This window comes from Chroicocephalus ridibundus, chromosome 1, assembly GCF_963924245.1.
Source record: "Chroicocephalus ridibundus chromosome 1, bChrRid1.1, whole genome shotgun sequence".
NCBI lineage: Eukaryota > Metazoa > Chordata > Aves > Charadriiformes > Laridae > Chroicocephalus > Chroicocephalus ridibundus.
This window is the reverse complement of record NC_086284.1, coordinates 68,682,866-68,700,157: the sequence shown is the minus strand read 5'-3', so window position 1 is coordinate 68,700,157 and position 17,292 is coordinate 68,682,866. Positions and strand designations below refer to the sequence as shown.

At 41.4% G+C, this 17,292-nt stretch overlaps 1 protein-coding gene across 3 annotated transcripts in view; it reads right to left on the bottom strand.

Annotated features, from left to right (window-relative positions):
- The window catches only part of TFDP1 (transcription factor Dp-1), a 54,253-nt gene that overhangs the window by 14,543 nt on the left and 22,418 nt on the right, over positions 1 to 17,292 (bottom strand). For all 3 annotated transcript variants that reach the window (XM_063338341.1, XM_063338352.1, XM_063338332.1), the window contains exon 4: positions 3,706 to 3,812. In XM_063338341.1, coding sequence (XP_063194411.1) covers positions 3,706 to 3,812 — 107 coding nt within the window. The remainder of the gene's footprint in view (positions 1 to 3,705; positions 3,813 to 17,292) is intronic.

Sequence of the window (17,292 nt, the reverse complement as noted above, 5' to 3'; positions counted from 1 at the left end):
TAACACTGTTCAACACTAACTTAGACAAGATCAAAATACACATGCCCTCTCCCCCACAAAAGAAAAAGGGAAAAAAGGAGGAAAAACCCCAACCCTACCAAACTATGTATAAAGTTACAGTAAATTACAGTTAAAACATTAACATATGAAATTAGAAGATCTGAAAAATCAGTAAAAGCAGAGAGAAAATGCAGAGCTGTTGCAAGAAAGGCCAAATTCTCTCCTGCAGTCAGTCTCTATCACTACAGAGTCAAAACCAAAATACAAGTATGTTAGAGGTGAGAAAGAGTAAGGGCCAACTTTATCACTGCAGCGAGTGAGACCAATTTAGCCAAAATCATTCCATTCTGAACATGTTACAAGTGCATACTCAGCTGATTAGTCTTCCAGATTACTGGTAAGCACTCCTGAAGACGTGCTAATTTGATCAAGAGTAACACATACATTCGCACAGAGTCATGCTCTCCTTATCTGTGAAACTAGCTGAAGAAGAACTCCCACTTTTGCAGATAATGTTTTTTATCTCCGAAATGCTATAAAGGTAACATTCTAGAGAATATGTATTTAGGAAAACAAAATGACACTGTACAGATTTCTATTCTGTAGAAAGATACACCTACTTTTACCTCTCGGTGGAAACAGTAGGTTACAACCCTGACATCAGGTTAAGTGAAACAAACATCAAATGAACCTGAACTCACAACCACCCACAAGCTTGCTGTATTTTCCTGCAGACACATTCTGCCTCATCAACAAGATTTTAAATTTATTCCTCAGGCTAGCTTCAATAATTTAGCCTCAAGAAGAGTAAAACAGAAGAACTGAAAACCCCAAATGAAGCATTTTATGCCTGAAAGTTAAAATGAACCAAAATTTGAAAAACCCTTAAATGTAGAATGCAAAAGGTAGTCTAGTGACTATTAGATGTTTGCAATTTCAGTTGCCTGGAAGGACCAACAGCTGTGGTTTTTCCCAAATAGTACCTCTTTATACTACGCCATCTCTCTGAGTAGTTAACATACAAGTTCATTACATCCACTTCTGACAGCTGGAAAAATCTTAGGTCCTCCTCCCGCTTCCAGGAGCTTTGTTCCATACTTAAAATGTTTCTAATTCTTATGGAAAGTCAACTAATCTCTTCTACTACTTTTCAAAACCAAAACTACTGATTGTAGGAAACAGAATGAGGGTGGAGGATGCTGAACAGGACACATGAATCAACTCACTTACTCCCCAAGAAAATAATGCTATCAGTTCTGCTATTGACTGGTCTGGTTCACCAAATGTCTCAAAAGACTGCAAAAACCAGCTGGGTGTATGCTATTGAAGCAATGTAGACAATACAGAGAACAGCAGAAAGCTGTTAGCCAGTTTTTATTCCCTAGGGTGCAGTTACAGAGGACTGCAAAAGATGATTAACAAGATGTTAAGCTCGTAGCTAAGCTAAAATTAGACGGTCCCACTTTATTCCTTAGCTTCCTAATTCCACAAGCAGCCCCACCATCACCCTGGTGTCACATCTAGAATTTGTATGACTGTGCAGTAAGATGAGAGCCAAACCAGTATAGAGGAGGAGGTGCAATTACAGCTGGGAGAAAAATAAACCATTTGTCAGCAGCAAACCCTGGACATCTACTGTGCTCAGTAGTGTCTTAACATACTCAACAGTACAAAGGATAAGTGGAAGCATATACAAGTTCACAGGCTCATTTCTAGAGTCGAAAAGTAAAGTCTGTTTAATACATTCAGAACCTGCTCTGCATTCCCATTCTAACTCACAAAAGGCTGCAAACTAGCCAGAATTATATGCTTTAATGTATTACTCTTAAGGAAGACCCTACAGTCTGGAGTTTCAGAATCTTCTAAGGAATTACTTAGTAATATTGGCTCCTTAATAGAAATATTAATGCCCCTAACTTTTACTCACAAGTTCATAAACAACCATGACTTTGAATGAAAAGAGCATGAATGAAAAGAGTTAAGCAGTGTCGAGTCACTGGGAACATCCTAAAATGAAACCTTATGAACAGAATTAGAAAAGATGGTTTTAGAGAAAACGAGGGACTGGGGGGAGAGGGGGGAGGAGGCGAGAAGCAAAAGAAGAAGAAGTGGTGCCTGCTGTTTCTCTTAGGTTTCCTGTTTGCAAAAGAGAACAAGATCACAGTTCAGCTCCTTGACAATGAACAAGATCAGGAAATGGGAAACAGCAAGGCAGCCCGCACACTCCGCTGTACTCAACAGAAAAAACTTATTTGGGGACAGTATTAAGAGAAAGAAATCAGACTACCTGAACAAAGAACGCAAGCTCAGAAAATTAAGTACTTGAGTATTAAGAACCCGGTTGCACCCAGTCAAAAGTTAGAAAATTGAGCAGGGTCACAAGCCAAATCCTCAACTTTGCTTCCCAAGAACATTTTGCAAACTGACAGAAAAATTTATCTCCTCTTAATTTGCAGGGTTCTAGAGGTAATTTTTTTATAGTTCTTGCTATCCCCTTCGTAATTGTAAAGTCAATTTACCTAAAGAAATTTACCCAACATTTCTCTCTATATATACTCAAACCAAAACCTACATCTCTCCTTTAACAACATACAACTAAGCATCTATTTTTGTACTGATAACAGGCAATACAAATATGCTGATATGGGCCCCTTCTTTCAAAAAAAAAAAAAAAAAAGCTAATATGTTCAGAGTAAGACTTAAAGTGCCAAGAAAATTATGATTGCCAAGTGTAAATTTCCCACAGTAAGCATACTAAAAAGCCCACCATTAAGAGTAGTTATTATTTCAGAATCATATTTTTAAATAATTTTACCATGTAAAATTAGTCATAGATAATATAGATGAGGATTTGTCAATGTAACTTGTGATGGAAGACATAAGAATTTACACACTGTTGTAAACATTAATTTCCTCATTGCTGAAAGTTTAAAAAAGCATCAGATGATTTGAAATTTCATTATCACCCCCTGGTTTACGTACTTTAAGAAACAACTTTGTAAGTTACCTGAAAGAACATTTTATTTTCAACATTAAACTCAAGCATGTACACAGTCTCACAATAATGCCTGTAAGGGACTCCCGCCATGCCATTATGGCTTATGATCTATAGTTAAAACATTCTCCTCCTACTGCTGGTTACCGTTTTTAAATTAAAGGAATGCCTAACTACTCTAAATTTTCTTGTTTGGAAATTTATTGATCACTATAAAAGTGACTTCTCATAACCTGTGTATCACCTATTGCATTATTAGATTCTTTGAAACTTCCAATCTCACATACCTCATACAAAGCTCACAGTAAGTATTTAAGCAAAATGATATCTAAATTAAGCACTAAGAAATGTAGCTCCGTTTTCAATTTTGTTCCACCTAACTTCAGTCTCAATAAAAATGTGCTGATGGACTTAATTTACATTCACCTATGCCAAAATTCAAAGCAGATTCTGAAAAGGTCACTTATTTTAAGTGGCAAGACTAGCAAAACATAAAGCCACCTGAATATTCAGGTCTTCGTATGCTGATTTTAGAGTCATCTTTGCATTTCTTTATGCAAAAGAACATTTGTTTTAACGAATGTCTATTAAAATGAAAAAAAAGCTTAGACTGTCTGCCCATGACAAGCGATACCAAGCTACAAGTCAGATTCACAGTATGTATAAGCAATAGTACAAGCAATAAAAAACAACCTGCAAAGTCTCCTTACCACTTGTTGTGCAATGTTGACGTTGGACTGTCCAAATGTTTTTGGCAGGAGCTGTTTTCCAAGCGTATTTACTGTAGAAGGATGAACAGCCAATAGAGAAACAACCCCTAAAACAAATACAAGTAGATAGCTTCAGGTCAGACACATTGTATTATTTTGGCAATTCCAGTTTCATCTATACTACCAATGCTTATTAATAGAAACTAGCTCTGAACTGCATAGAGTGTCAATAGAAACACAGCATTTACATATTTGAATCAAAAAATAAATTAATATTTACGACTTGTTCTCTCAAACTTTATCCTTTGTAACCTTACACGTCAGTGATCTAGTATGAACATGTTTTAATTCCTTGTATTCCAATTTTTCTCTCAAAGCAGAGTAATGGAGGCAATGGGCATCTGACAGAAAACATACCCTCTCCTCTTCTACCCCTATCCTTTGTGGCTATTGAAATCTTTTCCCACGCCACCTGAAAAACATGCCCAACACCCCAGCATATGACATGCCCTTCTGAGGCATGCTGGTCTACAGGACATAAAATTTGGCTAGCACAAGCCTTTCCAAGAGAATATTCCCAACTTTCCTCTAACTGTCCCCTCCCAGCTGAAGGCAGAGAATTAAAGAACAGAAGTCTTCAAGAACCCAATATTTAGGCAAAATACATGTAACCCACAGTAAACCAACCAACCCTGCAGGGAAAGCTGCTCTCTCCCTGTTCATAAGCTATCCACAATCAGCATTGTGAGGCAGGCAAGTCTTAAGTCTGTAAAACAAAAATTCAACTACAAAAATACCAAGGCATGTATCCTCTAGCAATTTGATGCTCCATGTCATAGTTTAAAAAAAAACAACAAAAAACCCAAAACAACAAAACAAACCCAAACCCAACAAAATAAACAAAAAACAACAACAAAGAGTGACTACAGAAAAAGAATAATGGGACAAGCAAGTCTTAAAATACTGGAGACGTTTATTTTGCTGAAACACCTGACATTTGGTTGTCAGGTGAGTGGTTTAGCAGCTCTTTCCCTCAGATCACTTTTAAAGAGGCCAGAATGACGCGGCACAATTACCAGTACTCTTCCTTTTTCCCATTATCCAACACAGAAGCAATAAGTAAGCATTTTTACAATGGCTGTAGCAGGAAGGGCCCTAACGAGTCCTTGACGCCTACCATCCCTCTTACACATTCAAGTAGTCTACAGAAAGTTGAGGGCAACTCAAATCTTGTTTAAGCCCTTGTGTTTCCTAGCTGCTAATACTACACCATGCCAAACTGATAGCTTCACGCAAGAACCTACTCTCAGTCCCCCAAATCTGAATAGGATGCAGCAGCCTGTCATTCTTCCATTATTAACCAACTTTCCAGTGCTCTTTCAGAAAGTCAGTAGCTATCTAGTTCATAACATAAGTCTGGTATGCCTTCCTGTCCCTTCGAGTACGCCCATCACTACCAGGGCCTGTTTTGTGTGTGTTCTTCCTCTCTGCAGAAGGCAGTAAAATGATATGAACTATCCCTGGCTATTAGTGCTTGTGTATCTTCTTTACAGCTTCCTGGAGGTCAATACATCTTTTCTTAACCTCCTCCTCCTGTTTGCTTTAAAAACAACAAAGCAACCTTTTATACATTTCCAGCATAAAAGAGCAGCTATAACTGCTTTACGAAGTTAAGATGCCTCATCTATTTGATCACCTTTCCTTAATTTTGACGGTTCTTGTTGCCCATACACTTTCTAGTTCTCCTATTCTTTATTTTTGCAGGGGACTGGGATGGACACAATATTCATGGCAAAGGAATTATTGTTATTGTATAACTCCATAGAACATTTTCTATTTTGTTCCTTTCCAAATAATTACCAAAATTCAATTTACTTGTGTCCCCCCTCCCTAAACACCAATACCACATTTTCGTAATATAACCTATAATGACTTCAAGATTTTTCTTTCACTTGGGGTCCTTATTATATCTAGTTTGATTTTCACCAATTATTAACCCATGGGAGGATTGTCCCATTCTTTGACACCTTAGTTTCTTTAACAGGCTGGTTAAGGACCTTGATAATCAAGGTTTTTTCATTGTTATTTTTAAGAAATCCAAGGACATCACACTGATTAGATAACCCTTATCCACACGGTTGTTGACTCTTTCAAAGCATGACTTTGAAAAGACATAACCTCATAACTTCCCTTTTCCCCTCCCTCTAGAAAAGCCCTGTTACCTCCTGCCCATTATCACATTTACCCATACGTCTACTACTTTCCTGTTACATGCTCAACTGATTTGCCTAACAGAAGTCTGACTTACTCATCTGCAGTTATCTGAGCCCTTCAAAAATTGGTGCAGAGTATGTTGCTTCTACCCTTCTGGTACTGCATGAATTATACATACACTGAGTTAGCAGAACAGAAGTACCATTGCTAGGTCTTTGAAGAATTCACACATAGATAATTCTCTGGCCATGATGATTTCTAACCAACTGTGTTATCAATTTTTTCCTAAGACAACAACTTCTAGCAATACTTCAGAAGGACAACTTCATAAAGAACAGTATTGCCATGAGACTCCCCCTAATCATCTTGATCACCTAACTACTCTTCAGATGCACCCAGAGACTTCATTCTTCTGGTATGTTTAAAAAAATAAAGTTATTCTTTATGTTATCGTGTTGTTTCTTAAAACTTGTATGCAGTAAATGAAGACAAATGCAAAAATCTTGCACTTGTGACAGCCTAACTCCACACAACAGCAGAGGTCAGGGTCTAGTGGTTAGGAAACAGATGTGCAGAAAAGGACCTGAGGATCCAAGTAGACAACAAGCTGAACGTGACACAGAAGTACACATGAAGACTAATGCTAATGAAGACTTCAACGCATCCTGGGCTACATTTGGAATAATACAGCAATAAGCGGTTATTCCCTTTTACTCCAACATTCTTTAAGCTGTGTCTGCATTACTCTGTTAAATTTTGGGACCTACAATCCAAGAGAGGCATTAAGAAACAGGAGAGGCACTAAGAAACAGGAGAGATTCCAGCAGAAAGACACTAATATGGATAGGGTACTGGAGCGTACAGTGTACAAGGAGAAGCTGGTGCATGTAGCCTGTGGAAGAGAAGATTAAGGTGTAACGAGGGTGTTATTTGTGGGAATCTAATCACTGCCTTGAACTATCAAATGGGAAGTTATAGAGATGATAAAGGACACAACAAAAGGAAAAGAGGCAACACTCACAAGTTGCTGCACAGCAAATTCCAACCAAACACGAGGAAAAAAAAAAAATTCACAATGAGAAAGGCAAAGCACAGCAACAGGTTGTCTAGGAAGTTCCCTAGAAATACACAGAAAAATTCAACTACTGAAGGCTCTGTGCTTCATAGCTGGTCCTGATTTGATTGTAAGGTTAGATTAGATGGCCTCCAGCATCCTTATATTATTCATTTAATCTTATGAGTACAAATAGCTGTCTTGCAACTAAAACATCTGCGTGAACGGAAGAGTACACACTATGCTTCTTTAAAGTTTTTAATTACATTAACATTTCCTGTGGTGCTGTGCCAGAATTAATTAATACAACTGAACCAACCTGGCTCTATACAGAAACTGCAAGGTACATCTGTCTCTACGGCACAAACGGATTGGCAAGGAAATGCAAATGTAACTGGAAGAACAGTAACACACACTCCACATTTTGAAGCAAAGTCAAAGTAAACCTATAAAAGACAACATACTAAGTAGGAAAGAGCATAACTACTCAACAATAGGAAAAAAACCTGAGTGTTCTGGTTTGTTGTTGGTTTGTTTTTTTTTAATAAAAAGGGTATTTTCAATTTGTGTCTGCCCAGATGCATCCCACTTTTTTCTCATTTACCTGTTGTGCAAATGTTTTTCTCGTATCCACCTGCATTTTCATGAGAGGCTCATAATGCTCTGGTTTCACAGTGGTTTTGTGTGTTTTGTTTGTTTGTTAAGTATACAAGCAATAATAATTTTATGAACTTATTTTTGCAAGTGAGTGACAGCTCAGTCTCTCAAAGGAATTTTACTAATAATTTTTTAATTACTGTTACTCTTACAGCAATCACTGCAAATAATCCTGTACTTTGTGGCCAACATACAGGGTGAATAGCAGCATGTAAGAATTAAATCGCAAGTTTGCAAACAGTTTCCCTGGCACAAACTACTTCTTTCTTTTCAAAACAAAAACATTATTGATATTGCTAGTACCTGACGCTTCCTTTTTTTTTCCTCTTCCCTCTTTTTTTCCTCCTTCTCCTTCTAAAGACTTCAAAAACCATAGGAAAAGGCCATGCAAAGCAGAAAAAAAAAATACACTGAAGGACATTGTTTCTACTAACGGTATGAGCTTCAACAAGGCCAGGTGTCGGGTCCTGCACTTGGGCCACAACAACCCCATGCATCGCTACAGGCTTGGGGAAGTGTGGCTGGAGAGCTGCCTGGCAGAAAAGGACCTGGGGGTTCTAATTGACAAGCGGCTGAACATGAGCCAGCAGTGTGCCCAGGTGGCCAAGAAAGCCAATGCCATCCTGGCTTGTATTAGAAATAGTGCGACCAGCAGAAGTAGGGAGGTGATTGTCCCCCTGTACTCAGCACTGGTGAGGCCACACCTTGAGTATTGTGTCCAGTTCTAGGCACCTCAATAGGAGAGAGAAATCGAGGTGCTGGAGCGAGTGCAGAGGAGGGCAACGAAGCTGGTGAAGGGCCTGCAGAATAAATCTTATGAGGAGCAATGGAAGGAGCTGGGACTGTTTAGTTTGAGGAAGAGGAGGCTGAGGGGAGACCTCATTGCTCTCTACAACTACTTGAAAGGACACTGTAGAGAGGTTGGTGCTGGTCTCTTCTCACAGGTAATTAGTGATAGAACAAGAGACAATGGCTTCAAGCTGCAGCAGGGTAGGTTTAGGCTGGACATTAGGAAAAAATTCTTCACAGAAAGAGTGGTTAGACACTGGAATAGGCTGCCCAGGGAGGTGGCGGAGTCACTGTCCCTGAATGTGTTCAAGAGTCGTTTAGATGTGGTGTTAAGGGATATGGTGTAAGGGAGAACTTTGTAGAGTGGAGATGATGGTTGGACTCGATGATCCCAAGGGTCTTTTCCAACCTAAATGGTTCTATGATTCTACTTAAATTCTCAGTGTCCCAAACATCTCCAGTTTGGAAGACTTACTCTAAGTAACATATAAGCAATAGCAATCATTAGACCTGAAGAGAAGTAAAACTTCACCAATATGAAGTTCCAGAATGGCTCCAAACAGAAGATAATGATACAAATGGGATCAAGGAGTAATGCCACATAAAACTTGCACAGCAAAAGCAGCAGTACCGGCCAGCCGCTGCGCACCCAGCACGCAGGCAGCTGGTGGGTGTCACCGCGGCGAGAGCAGGCGTACAGGACGCAGCTTCTTGAACAGTAAGTTACTGGAAACCTCTCGACCTGACCAGGACGTCATGATAAGAACTCGGCAGAAGGCCATGCTATCCCTGAGCTCTGCACCGAGCAGCTCCGATGTGGCCACTCAGACAGAGCTTGCATGGGAACATGCTGCCACCCAGGTGTCAGGCTGCAGGGTGTGCCCTGCTCTTGCGCCGGTGTTGAATGGCAGTGGTGAGCAGACCTGTGGGAGGTGTGCCCAGGTAGAGGAACTCCTTCACCTAGTGATGGAGCTCCGTGAGGAGATAAGTTGTTTGAGAAGTATAAGGGATTGTGAACAGGAGATAGATAACTGGAGTAGCATCCTGCCTTCCCTGAAAGAAGCACCTCAGGCAGACAGAACTCCGCATACAGAGCACTCCCCACCCTCTAGCAGCATAGCTGAATGTGGAGATTCAGAGGACAGGGGGCAGTGGCAACAAGTCCCCGTCTGGCGTGGCAGGCATGCCACCCAGGTGACCCCCATACCATCCCAGGTTCCCTTGCAGAACGGATATGATGTTCTGCAAAGGGAACCAGAGGATGAGAAGGACAACAGCTTGCTGAACTTGGGAGTTGTCACCGAGGCCAAGACGGATTATGCCTCGTATAACAACATCCTCGGTTATGAAAGAAAGACAGGTCCTTGTAGTAGGGGACTCGATTCTGAAGGGAGTGGAAGGTCCCATATGTAGACCAGACCCAATCTGTAGGGAAGTCTGCTGTCTCCCTGGGGCCAAAGTTAAGGATGTCCGGAAGAAACTCCCTACCCTAGTTAGGCCTACTGACTACTACCCTTTATTGATTTTTCAGTTAGGCAATGATGAAATTTCAGGAAGAAGCCTGAGGGCAATGAAGAAAGACTTCAGGGCCCTGGGACGGATGGTTAGGGGATCAGGAGCACAAGTAGTGTTTGCTTCTATCCCAACAGTTGCGAGGATTGATGAGAAGATTAATAGGAAATGCCAGCTGTTCAATGCCTGGCTCAGAGACTGGTGTCATCGGCAGGACTTTGGGTTCTTTGATTATGGGCTGCTTTTCAGGACGCCAGGCCTGCTGGCAACAGACGGCAAAAGCCTGTCTCAGAGGGGTAAAAGGGTTTTAGGGCAGGAGTTGGCGGGGCTCATTGACAGGGCTTTAAACTAGATTCGAAGGGGGATGGGGATAGATCCAAGCTTGCTAGCAAAAAGCCTGAAGGTGGCATGCTGGCACTAGACTTGGAAAAGATAGGGGGCGTAACCAGGCTCCTTAGGAATAAGTCTGGGGGTGGCAGAATTTCGGCTCCTGCCAGTAAAAAGGAGAAAGGACCTATAGCCCAGCTGAAGTGCTTATACACTAATGCACGTAGCATGGGTAACAAACAGGAGGAGCTGGAAGCCATTGTGCAGCAGGATAATTATGATGTAGTCGCCATCACAGAAACGTGGTGGGATGACTCACATAGCTATAGTGCTGCCATGGATGCCTATAGGCTCTTCAGGAAGGATAGGCAAGCAAGGAGAGGCGGGGGTGTGGCCCTGTATCTTAAGGAGTGTTACGAATGCTTTGAACTTAATGATGGTGATAATGAGACTAATGTTTATGGGTAAGAATCAGGGGCAGGGCTAACAAGGCGGATAGCGTAATAGGAGTCTGTTATAGACCGCCCAATCAGGATGAGGAGGCAGATGAAATATTCTATAAACGGCTGGGAGAAGTCTCAAGATCGCGAGCTCTTGTCCTCGTGGGGGACTTCAATTTGCCGGACATCTGCTGGGAATACAATACAGCAGGGAGGGAACAGTCTAGAAGGTTCCTCAAATGTACTGGGGATAACTTCCTGACACAGATAGTGAGAGAGCCAACTAGGGAAGGTGCCCTGCTGGATCTGTTGTTTGTAAACAGGGAAGGTCTTGTGGGGGATGTGAAGGTTGGAGGCTGTCTTGGGAACAGTGACCATGAAATGATAGAGTTTTCAATTCTGCGACAAGCAAGGAGAGGGGTCAGCAGAACTGCTACCTTGGACTTCCGGAGGGTGGACTTCGGGCTTTTCAGGAGCCTGGTTGACAAAGTCCCCTGGGAGGCAGTCCTCCAGGGCAAAGGAGCCCAGGAAGCCTGGATGATTTTCAAGAAGGAAGTCTTAAAGGCGCAGGAGCAGGCTGTCTCCATGTGCCAGAGGACAAGCCGTCGGGGAAAAAGACCGGCCTGGCTAAACAGGGAGCTAGTGTTGCAACTTAGGGAAAAAAAGAGGATCTATGGACTCCGGAAGGAAGGGCAGGCCACTCAAGAGGACTACAAAGAGGTAGTTAAGCTATGTAGGGAAAAAATCAGGAGGGCCAAAGCCCAGCTAGAACTAAACCTGGCTTCCGTTGTCAAGGACAACAAAAAAAGTTTCTATAAATATATTAACAATAAGAAGAGGACTAAGGATTATCTCTGTCCTCTAGTAGATGGGGCCGGCAACATAGTGACCAAGGATGAGGAAAAGGCTGAGGTACTTAATGAAGTCTTTGCCTCAGTCTTCAGCAGTATGACCAGTTGTTCCCTGAGTACCCAGCCCCCTGAGCTAGAAGACAGGGATGGGGAGCAGAATGAAGCCCCTGTAATCCAAAGGGAAACAGTGAGGGACCTGCTTCAGCACCTGGAGGTGCACAAATCTATGGGGCCGGATGGGATCCACCCAAGGGTACTGAAAGAGCTGGCAGAAGTGTTCGCTAGGCCACTTTGCATCATTTATGAGCAGTCCTGGACAACCGGGGAGGTCCCAGCTGACTGGAGATTAGCAAATGTGACACCCATCCACAAGAAGGGTCCGAAGGAGGATCAGGGAACTACAGGCCAGTCAGTCTGACCTCGGTGCCTGGGAAGGTCATGGAACAGATCCTCCTCAGTGCCATTACACGGCACATGCAGGAGAACAGGGTGATCAGGCCCAGACAGCATGGGTTTGTGAAGGGCAGGTCATGCCTATCAAACCTAATATCCTTCTATGATAAGGTGACCCACTTAGTGGATGAGGGAAAAGCTGTGGATGTTATCTACTTGGATTTTTGCAAAGCTTTTGACACTGTTTCCCACAGCATTCTCCTGGAGAAACTGGCTGCTCATGGCCTGGACAGGTATACTCTTCGCTGGGTAAAAAACTGGCTGGATGGCCGTGCCCAGAGAGTGGTGGTAAATGGAGTTAAATTCAGTTGGTGTCCGGTCATAAGTGGTGTCCCTCAGGGCTCGGTGCTGGGGCCAGTTCTCTTTAATATCTTTATCAATGATCTGGATGAAGGGATTGAATGCACCCTCAGTAAGTTCGCAGATGACACTAAACTGGGAGGGTGTGTTGATCTGCTTGAGGGTAGGTTGGCTCTGCAGAGGGATCTGGACAGGCTGGACCGATGGGCTGAGACCAATGGTATGAGATTCAACAAGGCCAAGTGCTGGGTCCTGCACTTGGGTCACAACAACCCCATGCAGCGCTACAGGATTGGGGTGGAGTGGCTCAAAAGCAGCCCGGCAGAAAAGGACCTGGGGGTGTTGGTTGACAGCCGGCTAAATATGAGCCAGCAGTGTGCCCAGGTGGCCAAGAAGGCCAACAGCATCCTAGCCTGTATCAGGAATAGTGTGGTGAGCCGGACTAGGGAAGTGATCATCCCCCTGTACTCGGCACTGGTGAGGCCCCACCTCGAGCACTGCGTTCAGTTTTGGGCCCCTCGCTACAAGAGGGACATTGAGGTGTTGGAGCGTGTCCAGAGAAGGGCTACAAAGCTGGTGAGGGGTCTGGAGGACAAACCTTATAAAGAACAACTGAGGGAGCTGGGGTTGTTTAGCCTGGAAAAGAGGAGGCTGAGGGGAGACCTTATCACCCTCTACAACTACCTGAAAGGAGGTTGTAGAGAGATGGGGGCTGACCTCTCCTCCCTGGTGACAAGTGATAGGACGAGGGGAAACGGGTTCAAGTTACGTCAGGGGAGGTTTAGATTGGATATTAGGAAACATTTTTTCACTGAAAGGGTTATTAAACATTGGAACAGGCTGCCCAGGGAGGTGGTGGATTCACCATCCCTGGAGGTGTTTAAAAAAAGGGTAGATGGGGCACTTAGGGACATGGTTTAGAAGTGGCTTTTGTCAGGGTAGGTTAAAGGTTGGACTTGATGATCTTAAAGGTCCCTTCCAACCTCAGCAATTCTATGATTCTAGGATTTAACAAAACCTGCTAGTTATCTGTCTGCAAACTGTTCCAGGTAAGTGCTCCCTTCATACAGAGTATGCAGTAAATAGCTGCCTTTGCTTATTGATTGCATTTGTGGGAGAATTGTTGAACTAGACCTTTGCTTGAATATGAAAACAAACTCAAGACTTTTATTAAAAAAAAAAAAAAAAAAAAAGATTCTCTTGCCTAATTTTTGCAGTAAGACAGACTGGTAATACAGCCAGTTACGAACATTTTCAGTAACTTGAGATGCCACAGAAAAAGACAAGTACATCTTAAGTTAGAGAAAGGACAGTCTGCTCTGCAGACAAAGCAGTAGACCTCTCTAAAAGCTGACTGCTCCAGTTCATGAAACAGCAGGGCATGTTGGGCTGAGGTACTCCTTGCCTTGGAAGCAGAAATCCCATTCATTCTAGGTGCTGTACCATTTTCTGATGTAATCTGTGTTTTTATGTTTTCTTTACTTGTGAAAGAGACCGCAACAGGAGTGAAGCAACAACAGCAGTCAACAGAAAAACAAGTCGGTTTCCTGATAATGCAGTTTCTAACAAAGTTCGTCAGACTGTCTTCTAGCATAGAAGCAATACTGTATATGGTGGAACTGGATTTGGTAACCGAGTAATTTTGCAAGCACTTTCTGCATTCCTACAACCCCCAAAAAGAACGTACAAAATAAAAGAATGGTTTGACAGAATGCAAAGTAATTCCTACCATTCCCACAACAGTCTCAACCAAACTGTCCAGCAAAATAATTCGTAAGTAAAGACTCCACATGATCAAAGGTTAGGAGTTAAGCAAAGGGTTGTTTTAAGAAAACTCTAAAGAAAATTAACCTTGCAGATGACAATTTGCAGTCATAACTGCTTATAACCACTCTTTATGAGCTCTAGACACTTTTGTCTTAAATTACATAATGAGCTTTGAAATTGATGGTTTTAACAAAAGTAGCTGGGATATAGCTTAATGACAGCTACACAATTTGAAGGCACCAATATTATTAAGCCAGTCTCAATACAAGTCAAACACAACTTACACTCTCAAAAAGATAACATTACTATGAATAACCTGATAAAACTCATAATTAGAGCTGACGAGCTCAACGGGCCTCTTTTGGGAGACCAAAAAAGATCAGTGAGACTTTCCATGAACAAGAAGATTTAAGGAAGTGACACAAACACTAGTTTCCACTGCAACTGTAACTTCTGCGAAGGCCAAGTACTATCTGGAACATGACATTCCTTATTTTGGGAATTTTAAAAAAAGGTAATAAGAACAGAATCTATATAAAGCCAGAGTACCTGTACTGCTGAAGATGCAAGTAACTGATATAAGAACACATTAAAACTATGAGAATTATCTGGAAAACATTATAGATTCAGTTTTTGCAGTCTTCTTTGTGTGGATTTTTTTTTTCTGTTTTGGTAAGAAAAGAGATATGAGGAGGAGGAGAGGGAATTCGACATCAACATCACTAATGAAATTCCATACTGTAATCATTTTGCAAAGCAAATACAGACAAAGCTAATTCCAGCTCAAAATCTGTCCATGAAACCAACTGCTTAGAGTAAATAAAACCTTAAATAACAAAAAGCAAACTAGTCTTAAGTGCATAATCTGTCCCTCTCTTTCCAGTGCATCACCTCCTAACTCCAAGTTGGTGTCTGTAGAAAACTGCCCGAAAAATTATCAACTTTGGAATCAAAAAGTGAGCAGGGTCTCTTACACAAGTGTAAAGTAGCTTAAGCCTACCTCATTTTTGCAAAGATTCTTTTTTCAAAAAGTTATCAGACTACAGATGTTCCTCAGGGTCTCTGCAAATCATGGGCCTTATTACAGACACTACTATAGTATTCTAGAAAACTTTACGTTAAACTCACTGATCTTTAGTCATGGCCTCTACTTGTCTTCATACCATCTTCAGCTATTTCTTATTTGCCACTATCCTACTCAAGAAAGTCACACTGACTAGTTCAGCCAGGTAGTTCACAGCTCAGTTTTCTTTTAGTAGTACCCTCCTCGCTAGTAAAATAAGAGCAAAGCATCCGCATTGCCTGCGAACAGAAAGGAAAACCACAGTTTGAAATAATTCAGAACTGCAGATTTAGAGAAGCTTTCTAATTCTTTCCTTGGATTCAGTTCAAGGCAATGCATTTATTTCCAAGGCGGGGGGGCAGTAAAATGCAAGGATTACAAAAAGATGAGCTACTTCTAAAACACCAGAAGTACCCTTCTATCCAGTTGCTTGGGCTACCACAGAAAGTTCCACAGCTAACTCCAACTCCAGGGCTTCAGCAAAACTTTCCCAATGACAAGACTACGGGTTCTCTTCCCCAAGGCATTACCAAGCAATAGAAATCTAACAAAACCCCCAAGCTTAAAGGTATGGGAGACCACGTGAAAGCTCATCGTGCAGAGACTGAAAGATAAGGAAGGCAGACCTTACGAAAAACTTAAGCTCATTACTCAAGATGAGACTCTAGTTATAGTTAGTTCATAGCAACAATAGTAAAGATGTGCCTTTGAAGACTCGAAGTAACAAAATCCAAAAAACTCACTACAGAGTGGAAGAACCTCTAAAAGGCTCCAAATCTTCATACAGTTCAAACACAGGCGCACAATCTCTGAAGCCGAGACAGAGATGAAAACTGTTTTGGACAGCAATGAAGCAGAGCTCAAAATGTCATCTATAGTCAAGATAGGAAATAATGCAGAGACAGAAAGAGTTTTAGAGCTACGGAGACCTGGTACAGCAGTCAGGACACAACCAAGTAAGCTGAGGGAAGTCCTTAACTTACCTACACAACTATCACTTAGACATTTGGTTACCTCTTGTTCAAAGAAACAGCCTGGAACAACAAGGTATCATATCAACATCATAACAAGAAAAGTTTTCTGTACGAATCCTCTATGTCAAAGCACCATGATGGCAGGAAATTGTGTACTAAAGTCTCCAGCCCATTAACTTGACTCAATACAGTGACCAACAAAATGCTCGACAACAACCTCATTCAGCCTCAACACTAGATACAGGTGAAATGGAAATCAAATGCCAAGCAGTTCCCACAAGGACTGTTTACAGTACTTTCTATGGATTTTGCTTTACAAAAACTACCCTAAATCACTAAGCCTGAACTGTTGCTTTCTTCCAAGTGCAAAATGAGTCTTGAAGACACAGCTAGGATAAAAACATTAATATAAAGGTGCCATTTAAAGTGCCTTTTATCCAGTCCACATCACCTTCAAAGAAAATCATCCCTAACCACAAAAACAACAACTTAACCAGTTTTACATTATTAGATTACATATATATGCAAGAATAAGTAAAAAGGATGTACTTAGAAGACCTGGAAAAGAAGATAGAGGTGACAATTATATCCTAGGAGCTGGTTTCTCCTGTTAAGTTGCCGTTTTTAATGTCTCTCTTGCAAACAACATAGATAATTTATGATTAGTTAGTTATATGCTAATTTTCAGAAAACACAACTTTTTGAGGGTACCAGCCTACCATAAGCTTTGACAACACACAGGTGATTGTCTCTAGTTGTGTGCCAAGTCAGGTAAAAATACCTCTGCTAATTGAACAAGTCACACCATCCTGTTAAAACAATGATGCTTATACAGCAATTCTGAGCACTTTTACAAAGACATCGATCTTCCCCGATGTGCAGTAGTACTAAGTTCTTAAGTAATTTCTTACATCAGCTCACTCTTTAAGGTGATTCTTACCATCCTTAGATATGACTAGTAATACTTTAGCTATTACAAACCAGTATTTGCATGTCTGTGATGAAATAAACTGTGGTCTACCTTTACACTTTTTAAAAGTCTTTTTAGACTTTTCAAAATATCATTCCTATTTGCAGCAACAGTTGTATTTCCTGAGCTTGACTTTAGATAATAATAATAGTTTGGATTTACCTCAGTTGCAATAATACACAGGCATTTTATAACCAATGTTCAAGCATATATATG